This window comes from Oncorhynchus masou, chromosome 6 (genome assembly GCF_036934945.1).
Source record: "Oncorhynchus masou masou isolate Uvic2021 chromosome 6, UVic_Omas_1.1, whole genome shotgun sequence".
Taxonomy (NCBI): Eukaryota; Metazoa; Chordata; class Actinopteri; order Salmoniformes; family Salmonidae; genus Oncorhynchus; species Oncorhynchus masou.
In genome coordinates this window covers 50,078,458-50,094,925 of record NC_088217.1, presented here as the reverse complement: position 1 = coordinate 50,094,925, position 16,468 = coordinate 50,078,458, and the positions used below count along the sequence as shown (strand labels likewise).

General features: G+C 44.7%; 1 protein-coding gene and 1 long non-coding RNA gene across 6 annotated transcripts in view; one reads left to right on the top strand and one right to left on the bottom strand.

The window, feature by feature from the left end:
- LOC135542206 (kazrin-like) overlaps window positions 1-16,468 on the bottom strand; it is a 78,420-nt gene that overhangs the window by 14,248 nt on the left and 47,704 nt on the right. For 4 of the 5 annotated variants that reach the window (XM_064968995.1, XM_064968993.1, XM_064968994.1 and 1 more), the window contains one exon: window positions 13,158-13,253. In XM_064968995.1, coding sequence (XP_064825067.1) covers window positions 13,158-13,253 — 96 coding nt within the window. Of the gene's footprint in view, window positions 1-10,065; window positions 10,360-13,157; window positions 13,254-16,468 lie in introns of those variants that run through there. The other variant, XM_064968997.1, reaches the window with a different exon arrangement.
- Window positions 10,971-13,164, top strand: LOC135542208 (uncharacterized). Its single transcript, XR_010456033.1, has 3 exons — window positions 10,971-11,190; window positions 11,362-11,433; window positions 12,154-13,164. It is a non-coding gene; the product is annotated as an uncharacterized LOC135542208 (long non-coding RNA).

The window sequence follows — 16,468 nt, the reverse complement described above, 5'->3', positions numbered from 1 at the left end:
TTTCAGCTCTGAGCTGCATAATCACTCCTCTTTCAGGTTCCCTGCTTGCCTCACAGTCGGTATGAAATGAAGGCAAGGCAAATCCTGGAGAATCTCCCCCCCCCAGAGATATTTCAGTTCAGATAAGCCTGTTGGCAGTGACATCATCAGGAGAAGAGAGGCTGCACAGCGTCTCGTCGTCAGTTTGGTTTAAAAACATGCACATCGTGAAAATAATCGTGTTTGGTTGTTTTTTTCTCACACAATGCACAGGCATGCAAAATTCCGGGAATTTCTAGCTTTCCTGGTTGGAGGATTCTGGATTTCCTGCTTATTCCCTCCTGATTTCGTGGAAAACAGGGAATGTATTAAAAGTTCCCGGAATTTTGCAAGCCTAGGCACACGTGTGGGACAAGCCTGAGAGGTTATCTTTTTGTATACACTATTGAAGAATAAGCCAAAATAAATCTTTGTACTGACTGGCCATAATGTCCCCTGGCTTGGGCTGTTACGGTGACTGTATTACTGACCAACCAGTGGTCACGAGTCATGACTGCAGTCAAATTCCGCGTGACCGTTTAATTACAACATTTCTATAGGCTAGGCAACTGCGTGAGAAAACAGAATGATGGCCTCTATTAAAAAGAGGAGGATGCCATCAGCTTTCTATAGGTTAGGCCTACTATATTTATTTCTCAGCTGTCCTAATATTAGGCACATTGCTTCTCTTTATAACAGGAGTATAGCCTACCTGACAGGCTGAAAATGAACCACGGGAAAAGCATAGATGACATGTCTTTTTTCCTGCTGCCCCCGTTTCGAGACAGTTGGATGATAATGGTCTATTCTAAATCCAAACAAATTTCACACATACATGATTTAGTATATGTCTGATGGGTGACAATATTAGCCTATCACTTGTCAATGATATATTATCACTTGCGAATGATGCCCAGCTGAAGGCAAGAAACAGCGTATGTTTTTTGAGAACTTTTTCAAATCATAGTCGCACATCTCATGTAGCCTAGCCCATAGGCGCATATGTTTTGATAAGGTTTGTATCACAACTAAAGTGGCCAAATAACTTCTTAAAATTAAGCACATTAATCCGCTTTACAAAGGTTGTGTAGAGCCTAACTGGCATACATACGTGTGAGTGTCAAGTTTGGGGAAGATCCTTTTCACCATAAAAATTACCTTTTACAATAAAAGCATTACATGCATATTCACATTTGCGGTCACTTTTGAGAATGGTGTTTCCCTGCTAATGCAGCATTCACTCGCATAGCCTACTGCCAGTGTGCACTGCTGCACTTATAATGTGAAGAAATAGCCCAATAGTTGAGCAACATTTTAAGCTAAACGTTCTCATCTGTTGCATCAGGCTTATTGCTTAAATCAGGTTTTTTGATGCTAGTGGTTGTATTGATTTGGGATCTATCGCATCCCACAACTGTCCCAGACTATGTTTGGAATATGCACAGAAATGGGTCAACTTTTGTACTATGGGGGATATTATATTGACATAGGCTAGTGCTTTTGATGTTTGTTAGGCCTACTCATCTTGTTGGCTGATGAAAAGTAAATGTGGACTGTTCTTCTAATATCTTCAAAATGCGCCTCGGAATTGGATAAGGACGCGCGCGCAGTTGCGTACCAGATGTTTATGTCTTCACTTGTAGCCTGTGAGAAAGACCCGATCACATGATGGAGAGATACTTCGGCAAGCAGCCGGGAGAAGGGAATTATATCAGCCCATGGGCACAAAAGGAATGGATTTTTTTTGGGGGGGGGGGGGCATTTCAGCCACACAAAGGGGATGCAGCCGAGAAATTTGAGGCATTATCAAGTGCTTGTCAAAATGTGAATGAGAGACTGATGAAGTGTGTACAGCCTGCGCAAGAAACAAAGCAGAGATCATGCCTTTCATGCAACTTTTTTCAAATCATCATTGGAATTGCATCATGCAGCCTTAGAATGTATTAAAAATACAAACATATATCACAACATTTGTATCACAACTAAGTTGCATAAATAACTCTAAATTAAGCATATAGAAATACTGATTTATTTGTTAACAGTTCAACATAGGATAGCCGCATGTGTGCACTCCCTCAAATCGTTTGGAGAAAATATCCTTTCTATTATATTCAGCTTTGTTCAATTGTATTCTTCATACTATAAAATATAAAATAAATCCATGCATTTCTAAGCAAATGTTGTCTGCTAAATGAACTAGTGTAGCCCACAGCCATATGGCATAGATCAGGACCTAACATAAGGACAACTCAGAGTATGCTATTCTGTTCTTCTGAAAGAGACTACACTTTCTTCACAACATGTTTCTTTAGACCGGGATCTATTGTGATGGTGTATATTAAATGGATTTATCCAACTTTTTTAAATGCAAATGTTCCAAAGGTCTGCATTAATGGCTTGCAGGCTATGCATGGAGGCCAGGAATGCTAAATGTGTTTATGTTAATGAACGCTCAATTGCCGTGAGACTGGCAATTATTTGCTTGACAATCACTGGGGTGGCAAAATGTCATGACAGCCACAGCCCTACCCCTAGCCTGTTGTATTGTTATTGTTAGCATCATTTCTTGTCTCCTGTCATAGCCCCACCAGTAGACAGTGAAAGCCTGTTCCTGTAGCCACCTTCCCGAGGAGAGAAGAAGACCTCATCTCTTCACTCAGCAGTGGCCCACTCAACTATTCCTCTCTGAGCCATGACTCTAAAAAAATGTTTTTTTAAAAGCTCCAGCAGGGCTGCTCTGAGTCTGACCAGGCCATCAACCCGTGCTCTTTCCTCCCACTGGCTTCTCCATTCAGAATCTGGAGAGAGTCATGACACGCCTGACTGAGCAGGTAGGTCTAGTGGCTGTTTGCTTTGTGGCTAAAAGAAGCCAGAGGCATGAGCTAGGTGCCCGTGCTGTGTGTTTGATACGAGTGTCAAACACATGCTTGATAGCAGCTATCTGCTCTACCTCTATGTGGTATGCTCGGTAGGAATGTCTGGACGGGTGTCGCCTCCCTCTGCATCTGTTACTATGCCAGAGGCTTTGGTCATTCCTCGTCTCTTGTTCCAGGTAGCCACAATGGCTACCCGGAGTGACACCAAATTTGTCCTTCAACTCTCAGCTACACTGTGTTTACTATAAATATCCACCGGCATTGTCCAAACTGAGTGGAACTGTACTCTTGCAAAGGCAGGACATTTTAATACAGTGTGAAACTATCCATTACACAGTGGTTAACTTGTGCAGACCTCTTTCATCTTAACAAGCATCTCCACGGACCCTGTTAGATTGACCGGGGTATGAAAATGTATGATTTGTATCCCCGTCTGCAATATTCTGTGTAATAAATGGAACACGTTCTTCGGGTTTGTTATAGCAGGGAATTTGCCAGTGAACAACAGAGAGAAAGAGCTTACAGCGAATGATTAGGCAAACCACGGTCCTTTGAAAATATAATCACCTAACTCAAATATGTGCATGAATTACTCTCTTACATTTCCATTTTCAAACATTCCACAATTATTCTTGCAGCACAAACAGCGCACTTAACAGCAATATTAACCTTGTAAATGATTCTTTTCAATATCCATTTACATACACTGCAGGGGTCGCTTTCTCTATTTGAGAAACAGTGCGGGTGCTGTTGGATGGATGCTGCTTAGCCTGGTTGATCTACTTCCGCTAATGTGCGGAACAAAGTACATGGAACTCCACACTGTATGTCTGGAGAGTGACAGCGACATGTCTGTGTACATCTGGCACAGTATTACTGGGCTTGAAACCAGAGAAGAGTGTTACACACTCACTCAGTACATTCCATAAAGCTCCATCGTTTAAGAGCATTGATCCTGTATTTCGAGCCACGGTTACTGTATTATGTTCTACTGTATGTGGAGGGCTGAACAGGGAAGGGTTTTACTGGGTAAGCAGAAGCAGTATTAGTAGGAACGCTGTAATCTCGCAATATGTTTAAAACCTTCACAATCCTTGGATTACTATTTGATTTTCAGTTCCCACAATAATCTGGAAATCGAACATGGACGAGAGGTATTTTCACTCCTGTACATTTGGGCCCTGTTTCTCTCTACACTGCTATTCCCCCACTGTGTTCCCCTGGTGGGATTGGTATTTGTTTGATGTATTTATGAAGGATGTTCATTAGCTGCTGCCTTGGCAGCGACATTAAGGCATTGATATACAATTGAAAATATTTACACGCCATTCCCATTTCATAGCACTTTTCACAACACGTTAAGTGTGTTCCCTCAGGCCACGACTCTACTATCACATATCTGCAATACAAAATCCATGTGTGCGTGTGTGTGGAGCGTGTGTATTAACATGTGTGTCTGTGCTGGTGCTGCACAGCTCTAATAAACCCAGTATGGAGAGGAGAGGGGGAATTGGAGCTGGAGGGAGAAGATTAATGACTTTTTAGAGAATGTGCAGACAACCAATATTTTACAGTAGCATTGCAGATTACTGTAGTGTAGTAAAAAAAAGGTCACTATTACCTGGAGAATTATTCACTAATGCACTGAGGTCACTAGAGATACTAAGTAGCAAAATAGTCAACCCTTTCAAATCCTTTCAGTTTTTATTTAACAATAATATGTTGTTGTTAGCGGCTGATAAAAGCACAGAAAGGATGCTGGGGAGGTTCAAACTGCACTGAACAAAAGCCCCTGTGTGACTCATTGAGTAGACCACCCCATAAAACACGGCTCAGAACGTCATTACAATGGTTCACCACAAGCGCCTGCCTCCCCTTCGCCATCCTTTTCATAAGTCATTTTTAATTTTTTTATAAAACTAGGAAGAGAAACATATCAATTGTTTACACAGCATGTTCAGAAAAACTCAGGACGTCTCCGTGCTGCGCCAGCAACAACAGTCATAAATGTTAGCATGTTTGTTGATGATGTGAACTGTGTTCCAGCTGATTATGCGGCGTTAACCCACCTGTCAGCAGGGGGCCGGTAGAAACCGGAAGCATCAGGTTTTCAGGAGAAAAGCATTAGAAGAGGCAAAGCCTGAAAACCGGATGTTTCCAGTTTTCTTCCGACACCGCTCAGGCGATTATTTTACATCTGCTACATTAAGATAGAATTCACCTGTAACTCTCTGATATTATCGGGACCCATCATTGGCTGTGGTGCTGCAGGCAGCTGTCAATCAAAGGGAGTCATTGGGCCAACCCCCTCTGGCTCGCTGACCTCTCATGACACAACTATTCAGTAGTCAACTGACTGGCCAATCTTCCTCCACGTTGACATCTCCTTACTTCTGAAGCCAATTTTCAATTAGATTAACTTAGTATTTCATTACTGGGGTTCATGAAGTTGCTTGGATGCCTACAGTGAGGTTTTAGTAGCTGGCAATGGTTATGAATATATTACATCTTATAGTCTGCTCCAGGCCACAGAGCATCTGTGCATCCATGTCTCTTTGTCTCTCCTCCATCCCCAGACTCCCAACCACTCTATGTGTGTGACGGAGGAGTCCCGTGATGCTTGGATGTCTGTATCGGTATGTGTGTGTGTGAGAACGTGCGCTTGCGTGCGTGTGCGTGCGTACTAATGCGAGTGTGCGTGGCTGCCTGGTGCGCTTTGCATCTCTGATCATTACCGCGTAGAGGAGACGATTCCCAGGAAAGGAGGGCTGTACTGTGGATCGCCGTGAGGGGATGACAGATCGGCCGCTGCTCCTCATCCAACTCCTCATGCAGATGATATGAGCCTAGCGATCCTTCATAGTCAAACAGACGTGTGGGTGCGGTTGAGATGGAGCCCTTCTTATTAATAGCCAGCGTGTTCCTAAGACAAACCCCTCTCCCTCTCCCTGCTGGGAGGGTATACAGACAGGATTCTACTGGTCACGGAGGTCCTTCACTCATCACTTGGAATAGCCGTACTGTCCGCTCCGAATCTATTCATTTCATTTCCCATGAAGCAAACCGATCTAGAAGGACTATTATAAGACCATGTCGAAGGAATCACAAAATGGCTGTTCAGAGCGACTTGATGAGAGGAGTCTCTAAAGAGACATCCTGTAATCTCCATGAAAATTAAGAGCATTTGGTTCACATCTCAAGTCAAGAGGATGAACCAAATATCAGGCATGACATAAGAGGATAACATCGAATCAACAAGGCCAATAGAAATGGTTGCATCAAAAATAGCAACCACATTCATTCAGTCAATGATGGGTTTCGGATCCGAGGGGGAGTTTTGGCAGGTGGGAGGCAGCAGGGAGATTAGTGTCTGTTTTAAACCTGCTCCACAACTCTTTGTTGGGATTCTCTACAATAGTCAGTCATTTTGGTTGGATAGCCTGTGGGCTGTCTTAGTAACTAAGCCATTGATAGGGCCAGGGATGAGCGTGAGTGGGTGAGAGAATATAACACCACACAACGCAACGCAACAGAAAACAACACAACATGAGCCGTGGCTGGTTGATCCCTGAATAGCACCTGGCTGCACATAAGTACCAGCAGGTTCGTTTCCCACTCAGGATATTACAGGGCCCTTCTATAATGTATGTGAACATGAATTATACATCGACACTGGCTCTCAACCTTACTTAACCACATCATCCACTGCGCAACGTAAACAATGCGCTAGAGAGTGGACCCTGGGTTTCCTTCCATATATGTTAAGCGTTTACGCCTCACTTGTGTTTCTTTCTTACCATGGCAACCTGAGGATCTAGCCACATATAACTATGATTTGACTGTATATGAGGCCCATATTCTGTTCGGAAGCTCTAGTGAACATTTCTAAGTCTGCGTGTGTAAATCTGCACGCCTGAACCCACAAAGAGGTGTGTGTGTGTGTGTGTGTGTGTGTGTGTGTGTGTGCGAGCGTGTGCATACGTGTGATTGTGTGCGCATGCTTATCCATGCCCCTGTTGGTATATCTATAGAGAACAGCTGCCATGAATTAATTGCTGTGAGTTTACATTACAACGGAGGTCAGTGTAGGCATGCCAACTGGAGATAGTAGTAATTGATTCACACTTTTATTATGGGAAGATTAGGCCCACTGCCAGGGATGTGCTGCTGGAAGAGCAGCAGGAACCTGGTAAGGCCGCTCAGCTCAGACTGCCTAGAGTCTTGTTATCAACCGCAACAACGCCAATAATCAATCAAAACATAGCTGGGTTCGTTCTATGTCATGATATCGCTGTACATGGTCCGACTCTGACTGAATACCGAACAAGAGCCTTGCCCAATGAGACTATACTGAACTCTGTCCCATGAGTGTTCAGTATGGCCACAAGCCAGTATCATCCCCGTTGAGGATATTTCACCGAGACAGAGTTGAAATGCCCAATGCATGAATATCCCGGGAAGATAAAATCAATGGTGGTGCATACTTCTTGTGCCCTCCACTCGCTATGGAGCTGTAACACATTGGACTGGTCCAGCCAGGTGGACTGGCCACTGGTCAAGGACTGCAGAGCATGCCTCCATGAAGGCCTGCTGTGAGCTGCTGTGTGGGAGCAGCGTGGGAGACCGTCTCTGATAGTGCCATCTGGCTGCAGCGGCTCACTCATTATCTCTTCTCAATTTGGAAAGCAACGTCAGGGTATAGAGGAGTCACGCAGCACAACCAACGGGATCATCCTCGGATTCATCTCCTCAAACACGCGCGTGCACGCACACACGCACGCACACACGCACGCACGCACACACACACACACACACACACACACACACACACTAGACAAACACAGTCTAGTGTGTACGCAGTAAGGACCATGTCACTGCAACAGAGACCGTGTCTACCAGGGTTCCAGTTGGAGGTGTTGGAGGATCTCTCAGATAACACCTGCATTAATGGAAGTGTAGGTGTGTCCGTGGGTTGCCATTTCCTATCAAAATGCCAAACACATCAAATGTCAAGGTGGGCGGATGAATTCTAGGGGGAACGCTGGGGAAATATGCTGATTGGATAGTACTCGTAGGACCTACAGAACTCCAGACATAAAATGACACCAATTCCAGAGCATTGGGATATGGCCCTGGGCCCCCAGTGTCCGGTCTGGGGCGTATGTCACATAGCAACCTAGCGGTGCCAAAAGCCCCTGTCTGCTATAGAAAGCCTATGTAAATTACAATCACCACAACAGCAACAAAATAAAATTGGGGTGACGGGGACGTTTTGGGCTCATAAAATGTGTTTATTATGATCCAGTTTGACCCCCCCTCAGTGAATTATTTGAAAGTTCAACAGTTATCCATTCTGACTGGTGGAGATGGAGTGGCTGACCAATGTCTACGGGGTTGACAGAGCGGAGGACGGAGGATGGCCATGGAGACGGAGGATGGCCATGGAGATGGAGGATGGCCATGGAGATGGAGTGGCTGACCAATGTCTACGGGGTTGACAGAGCGGAGGACGGAGGATGGCCATGGAGATGGAGGATTGCCATGGAGATGGAGGATGGCCATGGAGATGGAGTGGCTGACCAATGTCTACGGGGTTGACAGAGCGGAGGACGGAGGATGGCCATGGAGACGGAGGATGGCCATGGAGACGGAGGATGGCCATGGAGACGGAGGATGGCCATGGAGACGGAGGATGGCCATGGAGACGGAGGATGGCCATGGAGACGGAGGATGGCCATGGAGATGGAGGATGGCCATGGAGACGGAGGATGGCCATGGAGATGGAGGATGGCCATGGAGATGGAGGATTGCGCTCACGGAGGATTGTGCTATGTACGAACTATCAATTTAGTATGCAATTCTAAGTGAATACACGTTGAATTCCAAACTACGTTCCATGTCTGAGGGTCTTTTTTCACGATGACAAAATGATGCGGTTGCACAGATTATGAAGATTGTAAAACTATCATATAACATTTTCATCAAGTATATACAGTCCACTTTTTCTCATGGGGTAATCCAATGGAGCCTCACCGAGTTGTGATGGGTTGTTGTGATGGTAGCCCATTCATGTTTTACTTTCAGGTGGAAGGATCGTGGTCATATAATATCGAGACTAGATGGGGTATTTATTAACTTTGCCACCATTCAAGTGAGATCTGACAAAGAGAGTCACCATGCCGGCATGCTCTCTATATAACTGAACTGATCGTCACCTCGAAAGAGTGAATCAGTCCTAATTCTGATGACCATAGTTAATATTTGCTGCCCATTTCATTTCCCAATGTTGACCTGGCTCGGTTCTAGGTAACGCTGAGGTTTCAAACTAACCTTCTGCAACGGTTTAACAGTAGGCTAGCATCAGATTCATAGACATTAAAACCAAGTTGACTCTGTCAGGCAGAATGAAAATGACTACATCGACCATGACCCTTTGCTAGTTTTGACTACTTTCCCCATAATCCTTAGTGATATTTTTGAGCCATTCAGCAATATGGTGCGCTTCAAATCCAAATACTTCTAGCTTCACGTGCCATCGTTTTTCCATAGGAATACGTGGACGAGGCCAGTGCTATGTCTATGGATATGCCGGACTTATCATCTCCCAAATACGTAGGCTATTTGTGCTATGTTGACTGAGCTGCTCATCACCAAATATCTCCCTTAATTCCCCAGACTAGACTCACTCCAGGAGTTTCATATGCTTATGTCAGATTAAGAGATTAACATATTAACCAACGTACATGTCAGATCCAGATCAACCTCATTTGTTTATATGTAAAACAAATAAACAAATTGTGTTGCGGACCGACTACCAAGAAATATTTTTTCAAAAATTACACACCAAACAACTTTCATTTACAGTCAATAATGTGTTGCTAACACAACCTTTCCTTATTTAAATAGTAACATTATGTATAGTAAAATATTATGTAAATATATTACTAATAATGCCGAATGATGAGATGTTTATTTAGTTACTCGGTGATAATGAGTTTACATGAATCATTCTAATTCCTCTCATAAATACAGTGTGAGTACACGTGAAAACAAAACTCATGAACTCACACACGCCTCTACCGTAGAAACAGAGCTCTGGCCTAAACCAACCCTCTACGCTCATCTAAACCCACTACTCTTTCTTCCCTCGTTCCCTCTCTCTCTCACTCACCGGATGTCCCCTCCTCCCTGTCGGACCTCATGTCCTCCTCCTCCTCGTCCTCCACAGCACAGGCTCCACTGGGCTCCACGGTCAGTGCTGGTGTGTGTTCTCATAGCAGAGGAGCCCAACTCAGACAAACACCATTCAGAAAGACACCGTAGCGAACACACCACACCACAGCAGCCGTTCCCAGCTCTGGCCATTGGCTCCACCCAGCCAGGTTACTAGGAAGTGTCCCCCTGAGAGAGGGAGCCTGTTTTGTCTGTACTCTCCATGTCTGTACTCTCCTCGCTATCTCCCTGTCTCTCGCTCTGTCATTGGCTTATTCTCTCTCTCTCTCTCCTCCCCTTTTCTCTACCTGTTCTGGTACACGCCCAGAGGCCGTTTCCATTCCAAACCTCTCGCCCCTCCTCTTTTTAACCCCTTCCAGCTGCTGCTGTAGGGAGGTGGACCAGTGTGCACTGACATGATTACTGCTCTTTCTCTCTCTCTCAACCGAGGGAGGGCGTACCTGGAGCCTCAGGTGGTAAGGCAGATGAGTCACTGCTATAGCACTTCTACCTAATGGCAGCAAGCTGAATGACACAGTGACTAAGAGATCTCTCTTTCACAGGACATAATGTACTCTACTGAAGAGATCACCTACCGCACAGAGAACAACACCCCTACGGAACACACTGCCCTTATGGACAATTTGACCATAAGTCACACCAGAGCGTGTTCACATGTTTATATAGGATGCCTGGCCTGGAAATAATACACAGTACTGAAGAAACTAGGGACAGGAGTTTTCCTCTGATCATGTAACATATCCCGGCCACGCACAAATGTTTGGACTTTGTTACTCTATAGCCTGCAGCATGACGAGGCCTGCAATGTTTTCCGGGGTCATAAATGAAGGTAAACCAAAACAATTGCAGCCACAGCACTGGGGTTGTTAGTGTGAGACATCAACCCAGGAAGTACTGGTGTTTTCTCCCTGTCCCAGGGCTCAAGGGACTGGCTGTCAGATGCAGGGCTGGATGAGTGTGGACACAATCAAAGAGCTAATGGAGTTAGAGTTTTAGCCTCAGGCCCAGGGACAGGAATAGGGACAGGGAGCAGCAGGTGCAGCCAAGTACTAGAGGAGCAGAGGTAAGACCAGTCTTGGTTGGAAGAGGTGGACACTGGGTGGGGGTAGGACATCTGCAAGACTTCCAACAGGCCATTTAAATGACTGAAATAACGTAGCTTAGTAGCGATGTGTTGCCTTATCATAACCGGGAAAAACAACGTTTGAATGGAAAATAATTGTTTATGTTTCAGGCTTCCGAGAGATCAAATCAGGGTAAATCTGCTGTTTGTATCAACGGAAAGTGTTGGACCGACGCTAACACGGTAAACAAGCAACTTTCTTCATCCTCAAAAACAGCTTTGAAATGTATTTTGATTCCATCACAGAATCGAATTGCTTGGTGAATACAGGGCTATTTCCCCCTGCCAAGCCTGTAGTAGTAATACAGAATAACTATGTGTCTCAAATATAGAATACACGTATGAGTGGGGGAGAGAGAGAGAGAGAGAGAGAGAGAGTTACCTCGGTGTTGTAGGCATGAGGACAAGTATACCATCAATCCAGATGCTTGTCAACTGAGGCAAATGAATCTGTCAATCACGGACTGAGTGCCTGACTGACTGCTCAAGAATCACAGTCATGTGTCATTCATGTGTCATTCATGTGTTATTCATTCGTATTCATTCTTATTCGTTCGCCGCCCATTTAGAGCTGTGAGTGTGACGCGCGTTCCTGAGATGCAGCCCATTGTTACAGCCTTTCATTTCAGTGCAGCCGGAATCATTTTACTGATATCTTTACTCGTGGTTACCCTTCTCATGTCACTGCTCTTTTGTCTTCATCCTTTCTCAGTCCCTCATCCTCAGTCTTTTCACTACTCATGTGGCTGTCCTTGATTTCAGGGCTAAACTCACTGAATCTCTGTGTCATCGATCCGAGCATAATTACATAAGCTAGGAAAAGTCCATTTATCTGTGTAATAACTCATGCTCTCTCTTTTTCTCGCTCTCCCCCTCTCTCCCCCTGCTCCCCCTGTTCTCCAGCCGCACCAGTTGATCTGTCGCTCTGCATTATGAGCACAGAAGAATGTTGATGGAGAGCTGAGAAAGACCGGCATTAAGACCTTAGCTGGGAGGGGAAGAAGGGAGGGAAGGAGAGAGGGATGAAGGAGGGATGGCGAAGGGGAGGAGTGACTCTAGACAGATACTACCTCTGTCCAGGGCTGATGGAAATGTCATGAGGCTAATTTAATGGCCTGAGAGTGCACTTCTGCTGCTCTCAGGGGCTGTATCTGATGAAAAGATGAAAATTACAATTCCGGGCAACACTTGTGGCTTTCTGGCAACGTGGTAAAGAATAATGGGAGTGATTAAGCAGGAGAAAATGAAATGCCCTCGAGACTTACAGATTCATCAACAAGCTTCAGGTGATCAATACTCTTTATAATGTTCTTCCTTAGTGGCCAATATCATTACAGATCACAACAAAGACAGAGAGCCTTTATTCAGAGACATCTTTGGAGGGAAAATGAGATGCCATTTAACTCAAACTGAAGGCAGTGATTAGGGCACAAATAGGCATCGGCACAATACAACAATGATGATCATCAATAACACTCTTGTCGATTCAGCAATACAATGTGAAGAGGTTACATCTGCCCCTCTCTCCCCATTCAGCTCTCCTATCAATGTTTCTCTGTAACTCACACAGTATTGGGTCCCAGCACAGAATTGGGTGTATACAGTACAATACCAAGCAGATGATTAACCCTGTGCGCCGTATACTTGCCTATAGTATATAACGCAGTCTGCTGGAAGTCCCTTAAGGCCCTGGATCCAGTCAGACATATTATCAGATTGTTCTCCCAGACAGACAGACAGACCAGACAGACCAGACAGACTCTTCCACATCACAGGCCTCTGCTCCGGTCTGTGTGCACCCAGCTGACAGGTCTGTGTCTCAGTCTTAACTCCCGGGATCAATCACCATGCACACACTTCCTTCCATCACCAAGGCAACACCCTGTATTTCCAAGGCAACACCCTACCTTTGTCGAGCGAGGAGTCTGGGGTGCCAAAGTCCATGAGGCTGGAGATCTCTGTCTGGTAACAGATCTCGCTCACCACCGACTTCTGCCTGTGATCTGTCAGAGACAACACAATAGAACACATGACATCAGACCAACAAAAGAGACTAGCAACAGTGTTATGTTGAAGACAAATCATTTCAGGGAGATGTCTTTCTAAGGCAGAAGGACAGTTGCTATTTAGGTTTACACAGCCAGGGGTAACTAACATAACGCATACAAGTAATGAATATGTGTACTGTGTGTGTGTGCGTCGTCCGGCCTGTGCCACAGAGTGAGAAAAAAGAGAGAGAAAGAGTCACTGAGTTTGCATTAAACGTGTGACGTCACCCCTACACACACAGCTGAGAGGCTTTCAAAAACAAACAACTTTGGAATTGGCAGAGCCAGACTGTCCCCTGTTTCAATTCTCTCTCTCTCAAGACATTTTGCATCTAGTACAGTGGTTTAACCTTTTACTGCAGTGGGCTGAATCAGGGTCACTCCGAGTGTTTATAAACTCGGCAAAAAAAGAAACGTCCTCTCACTGTCAACTGTGTTGATTTTCAGCCAACTTAACATGAGTAAATATTTGTATTAACATAACAGGATTCAACAACTGAGACAAACTGAACAAGTTTCACAGACATGTGGCAAACAGAAATTGAATAATGTGTCCCTGAACAAAGGGGGGGTCAAAATAAAAAGTAACAGTTAGTATCTGGTGTGGCCACCAGCTGCATTAAGACCTGTAGTGTGACTCCTCCTCATGGACTGCACCAGATTTGCCAGTTCTTGCTGTGAGATGTTACCCCACTCTTCCACCAAGGCACCTGCAAGTTCCCAGACATTTTTTGGGGGGAATGGCCCTAGCCCCCACCCTCCAATCCAACAGGTCCCAGACGTAATCAATGGGATTAAGATCCGGGCTCTTCGCTGGCCATGGCAGAACACTGACATTCCTGTCTTGCAGGAAATCACTCATTCCTTCAACAATAAACGCAAATCCGACCATCAGAGTCACTAGAAAGGCCTTTTTAATGTCCTAAGTTTTCATAACTGTGACCTTAATTGCCTACAGTCTGTAAGCTGTTAGTGTCTTAACTACTGTTCCACAGGTGCATGTTCATGAATTGATTATGGTTCAATGAACAAGCATGGGTAACAGTGTTTAAACCCTTTACAATGAAGATCTGTAAAGTTATTTGGATTTTAACAAATTATCTTTGAAAGACGGTCCTGAAAAAGGGACGTTTCTTTTTTTGTTGCTGAGTTTAGGTCGTCTTAAACAAATCTACTTTGAAACAAAAGTATACACCACACACACATGGTTATGGGCTTAAAAAAAGAAGACACTTGTACCATGTCAGATTTTGAGTTGAAATGTATTACATTTTGGGTTTGCATCCCAATATTACACTTGATATACATCACAGAAGACTGAAATATAACATAATTGTTTGACATAGAAACACTGGATTTTCTGTGTTAATAAAAAAAAAAAAAAGATTAATTATTAAATAATACAATTCCACCCATGAGACCACTAGAGGACGATTTGGTCACTTGGCTGCAGGAAAGGGTCTAATATACCTCTGCTGTGTGTGATGAGCTCTACTGGTAAAGCCTCATCTGCTGCCCTCTGCACTACTCTACTTCTCTCCACTGATAGTTTGGTTTTCATTAACTCATGTCATTTCCACCTCCAAAAATGAACAGAGGACAGCACCAGATAACTCTCATTATAAGCTGGGTAATTTGGGTCCTGGATGTTGATTGTCTGAAAGCTGTGGTATATCAGACAATATTCAACGGGTATGACAGAAAATTACTTTTTACTGTTCTAATTACATTGGTAATCAGTTTATAATAGCAATAAGACACATTGGGGGTTTGTGGTATATGGCCAATATACCACTTCTAAGGGCTGTATCCAGGCACTCAGCGTATACCGTAGCCCGGTATACTGGCCATTTCCCACACCTCCTCGGGGCTTATTGCTTAATTATACCATCATCTCCCTTCCTCCACGTTCTCCTCCCCCACTCCTTCCTCCTCTTCCTTCACCACCTCCTCCTCTCCCTCCTTCTGCTATGAGGGGATATAAAAGAAAAACATTTTCACAGGAGAGGAGGCAGCAATATCCCTATTGTGCCATCGAGTCATTTTCTAGAGCAGGACCCAAACAACAAAAAGTGAAATCATTTCTTCAGAAGATGGCTTTAGGACCCTGATATTGATCTGTGGTTCTTCTCGTTAAAGAATACACGTGTTTGAGTTCAGAGAAAAAAACATTCCCAGGCTGGTAACATACTGGAGTTATAGCTGGTGTACAACAATGAAAAGACAGGGTGGGGACGAATCAAAGTTCATATCTCAACTATTACGAAGAGCAACCAAAGCCATAGAGACCCTATAATTCAGTGTTCTAACTTTGTGAGGGTGACCAAAGCCTCCTCACCTATGAAATGACATGTGTTTATATGCAGTATAATACTACAATATCATCACATTGGCCAGTCTAGTAGCCATAGGCCTGACCTTCAGGGTACAGAGTTTTAAACATCTCTCTTTCCATTGGCTCATTTTAACCATCTGCAGTGCTGTACCTCATCACCAACTGGACACAACCCAGGTGTTTTTTTTTCTCCTGCCATTAATAATAATAATAATAATTACAGTTCGACCGCGCCCCCTGCCACACCCACCACCTAGGGCTGTTGCGGTATATCTCACCACTGTGCGTTTCTATCTCCTCCCTTCTCTCCTGCATTCCTTTCTCGGGCACACAGAGAGAGGGGCTGTCAACAGTTTCATTAAATAGCTGGAGTAGTCAATTTGACCGGCGGGAAAGTGGCCTCTATTCCTTATTTCAGTGCAAATGGAGGATATGTCTTTTTTTCTCCTGCCCCTGTTCCTGCCCCTGTTCCTGCCCCTGTTCCTGCCCCTGTTCCTGCCCCTGTTCCTGCCCCTGTTCCTGCACCTGTTCCTGCACCTGTTCTTGTTCCTGTTCCTGCACCTGTTCTTGTTCCTGTTCCTACACCTGTTCCCGCACCTGTTCCTTTTCCTGTTCCCACACCTGTTCCTGCACCTGTACCAGTACCTGTTCCTGTACCTGTTACTGCACCTGTTCCTGCACCTGTTCCTGCACCTGCTCCTGCACCTGCTCCTGAACCTGTTCCTGCACCTATTCCTGTTCCTGCACCTGTACCTGTTCCTGCACCTGTACCTGTTCCTGTTCCTGCACCTGCACCTGCTCCTGAACCTGTTCCTGCACCTATTCCTGTTCCTGC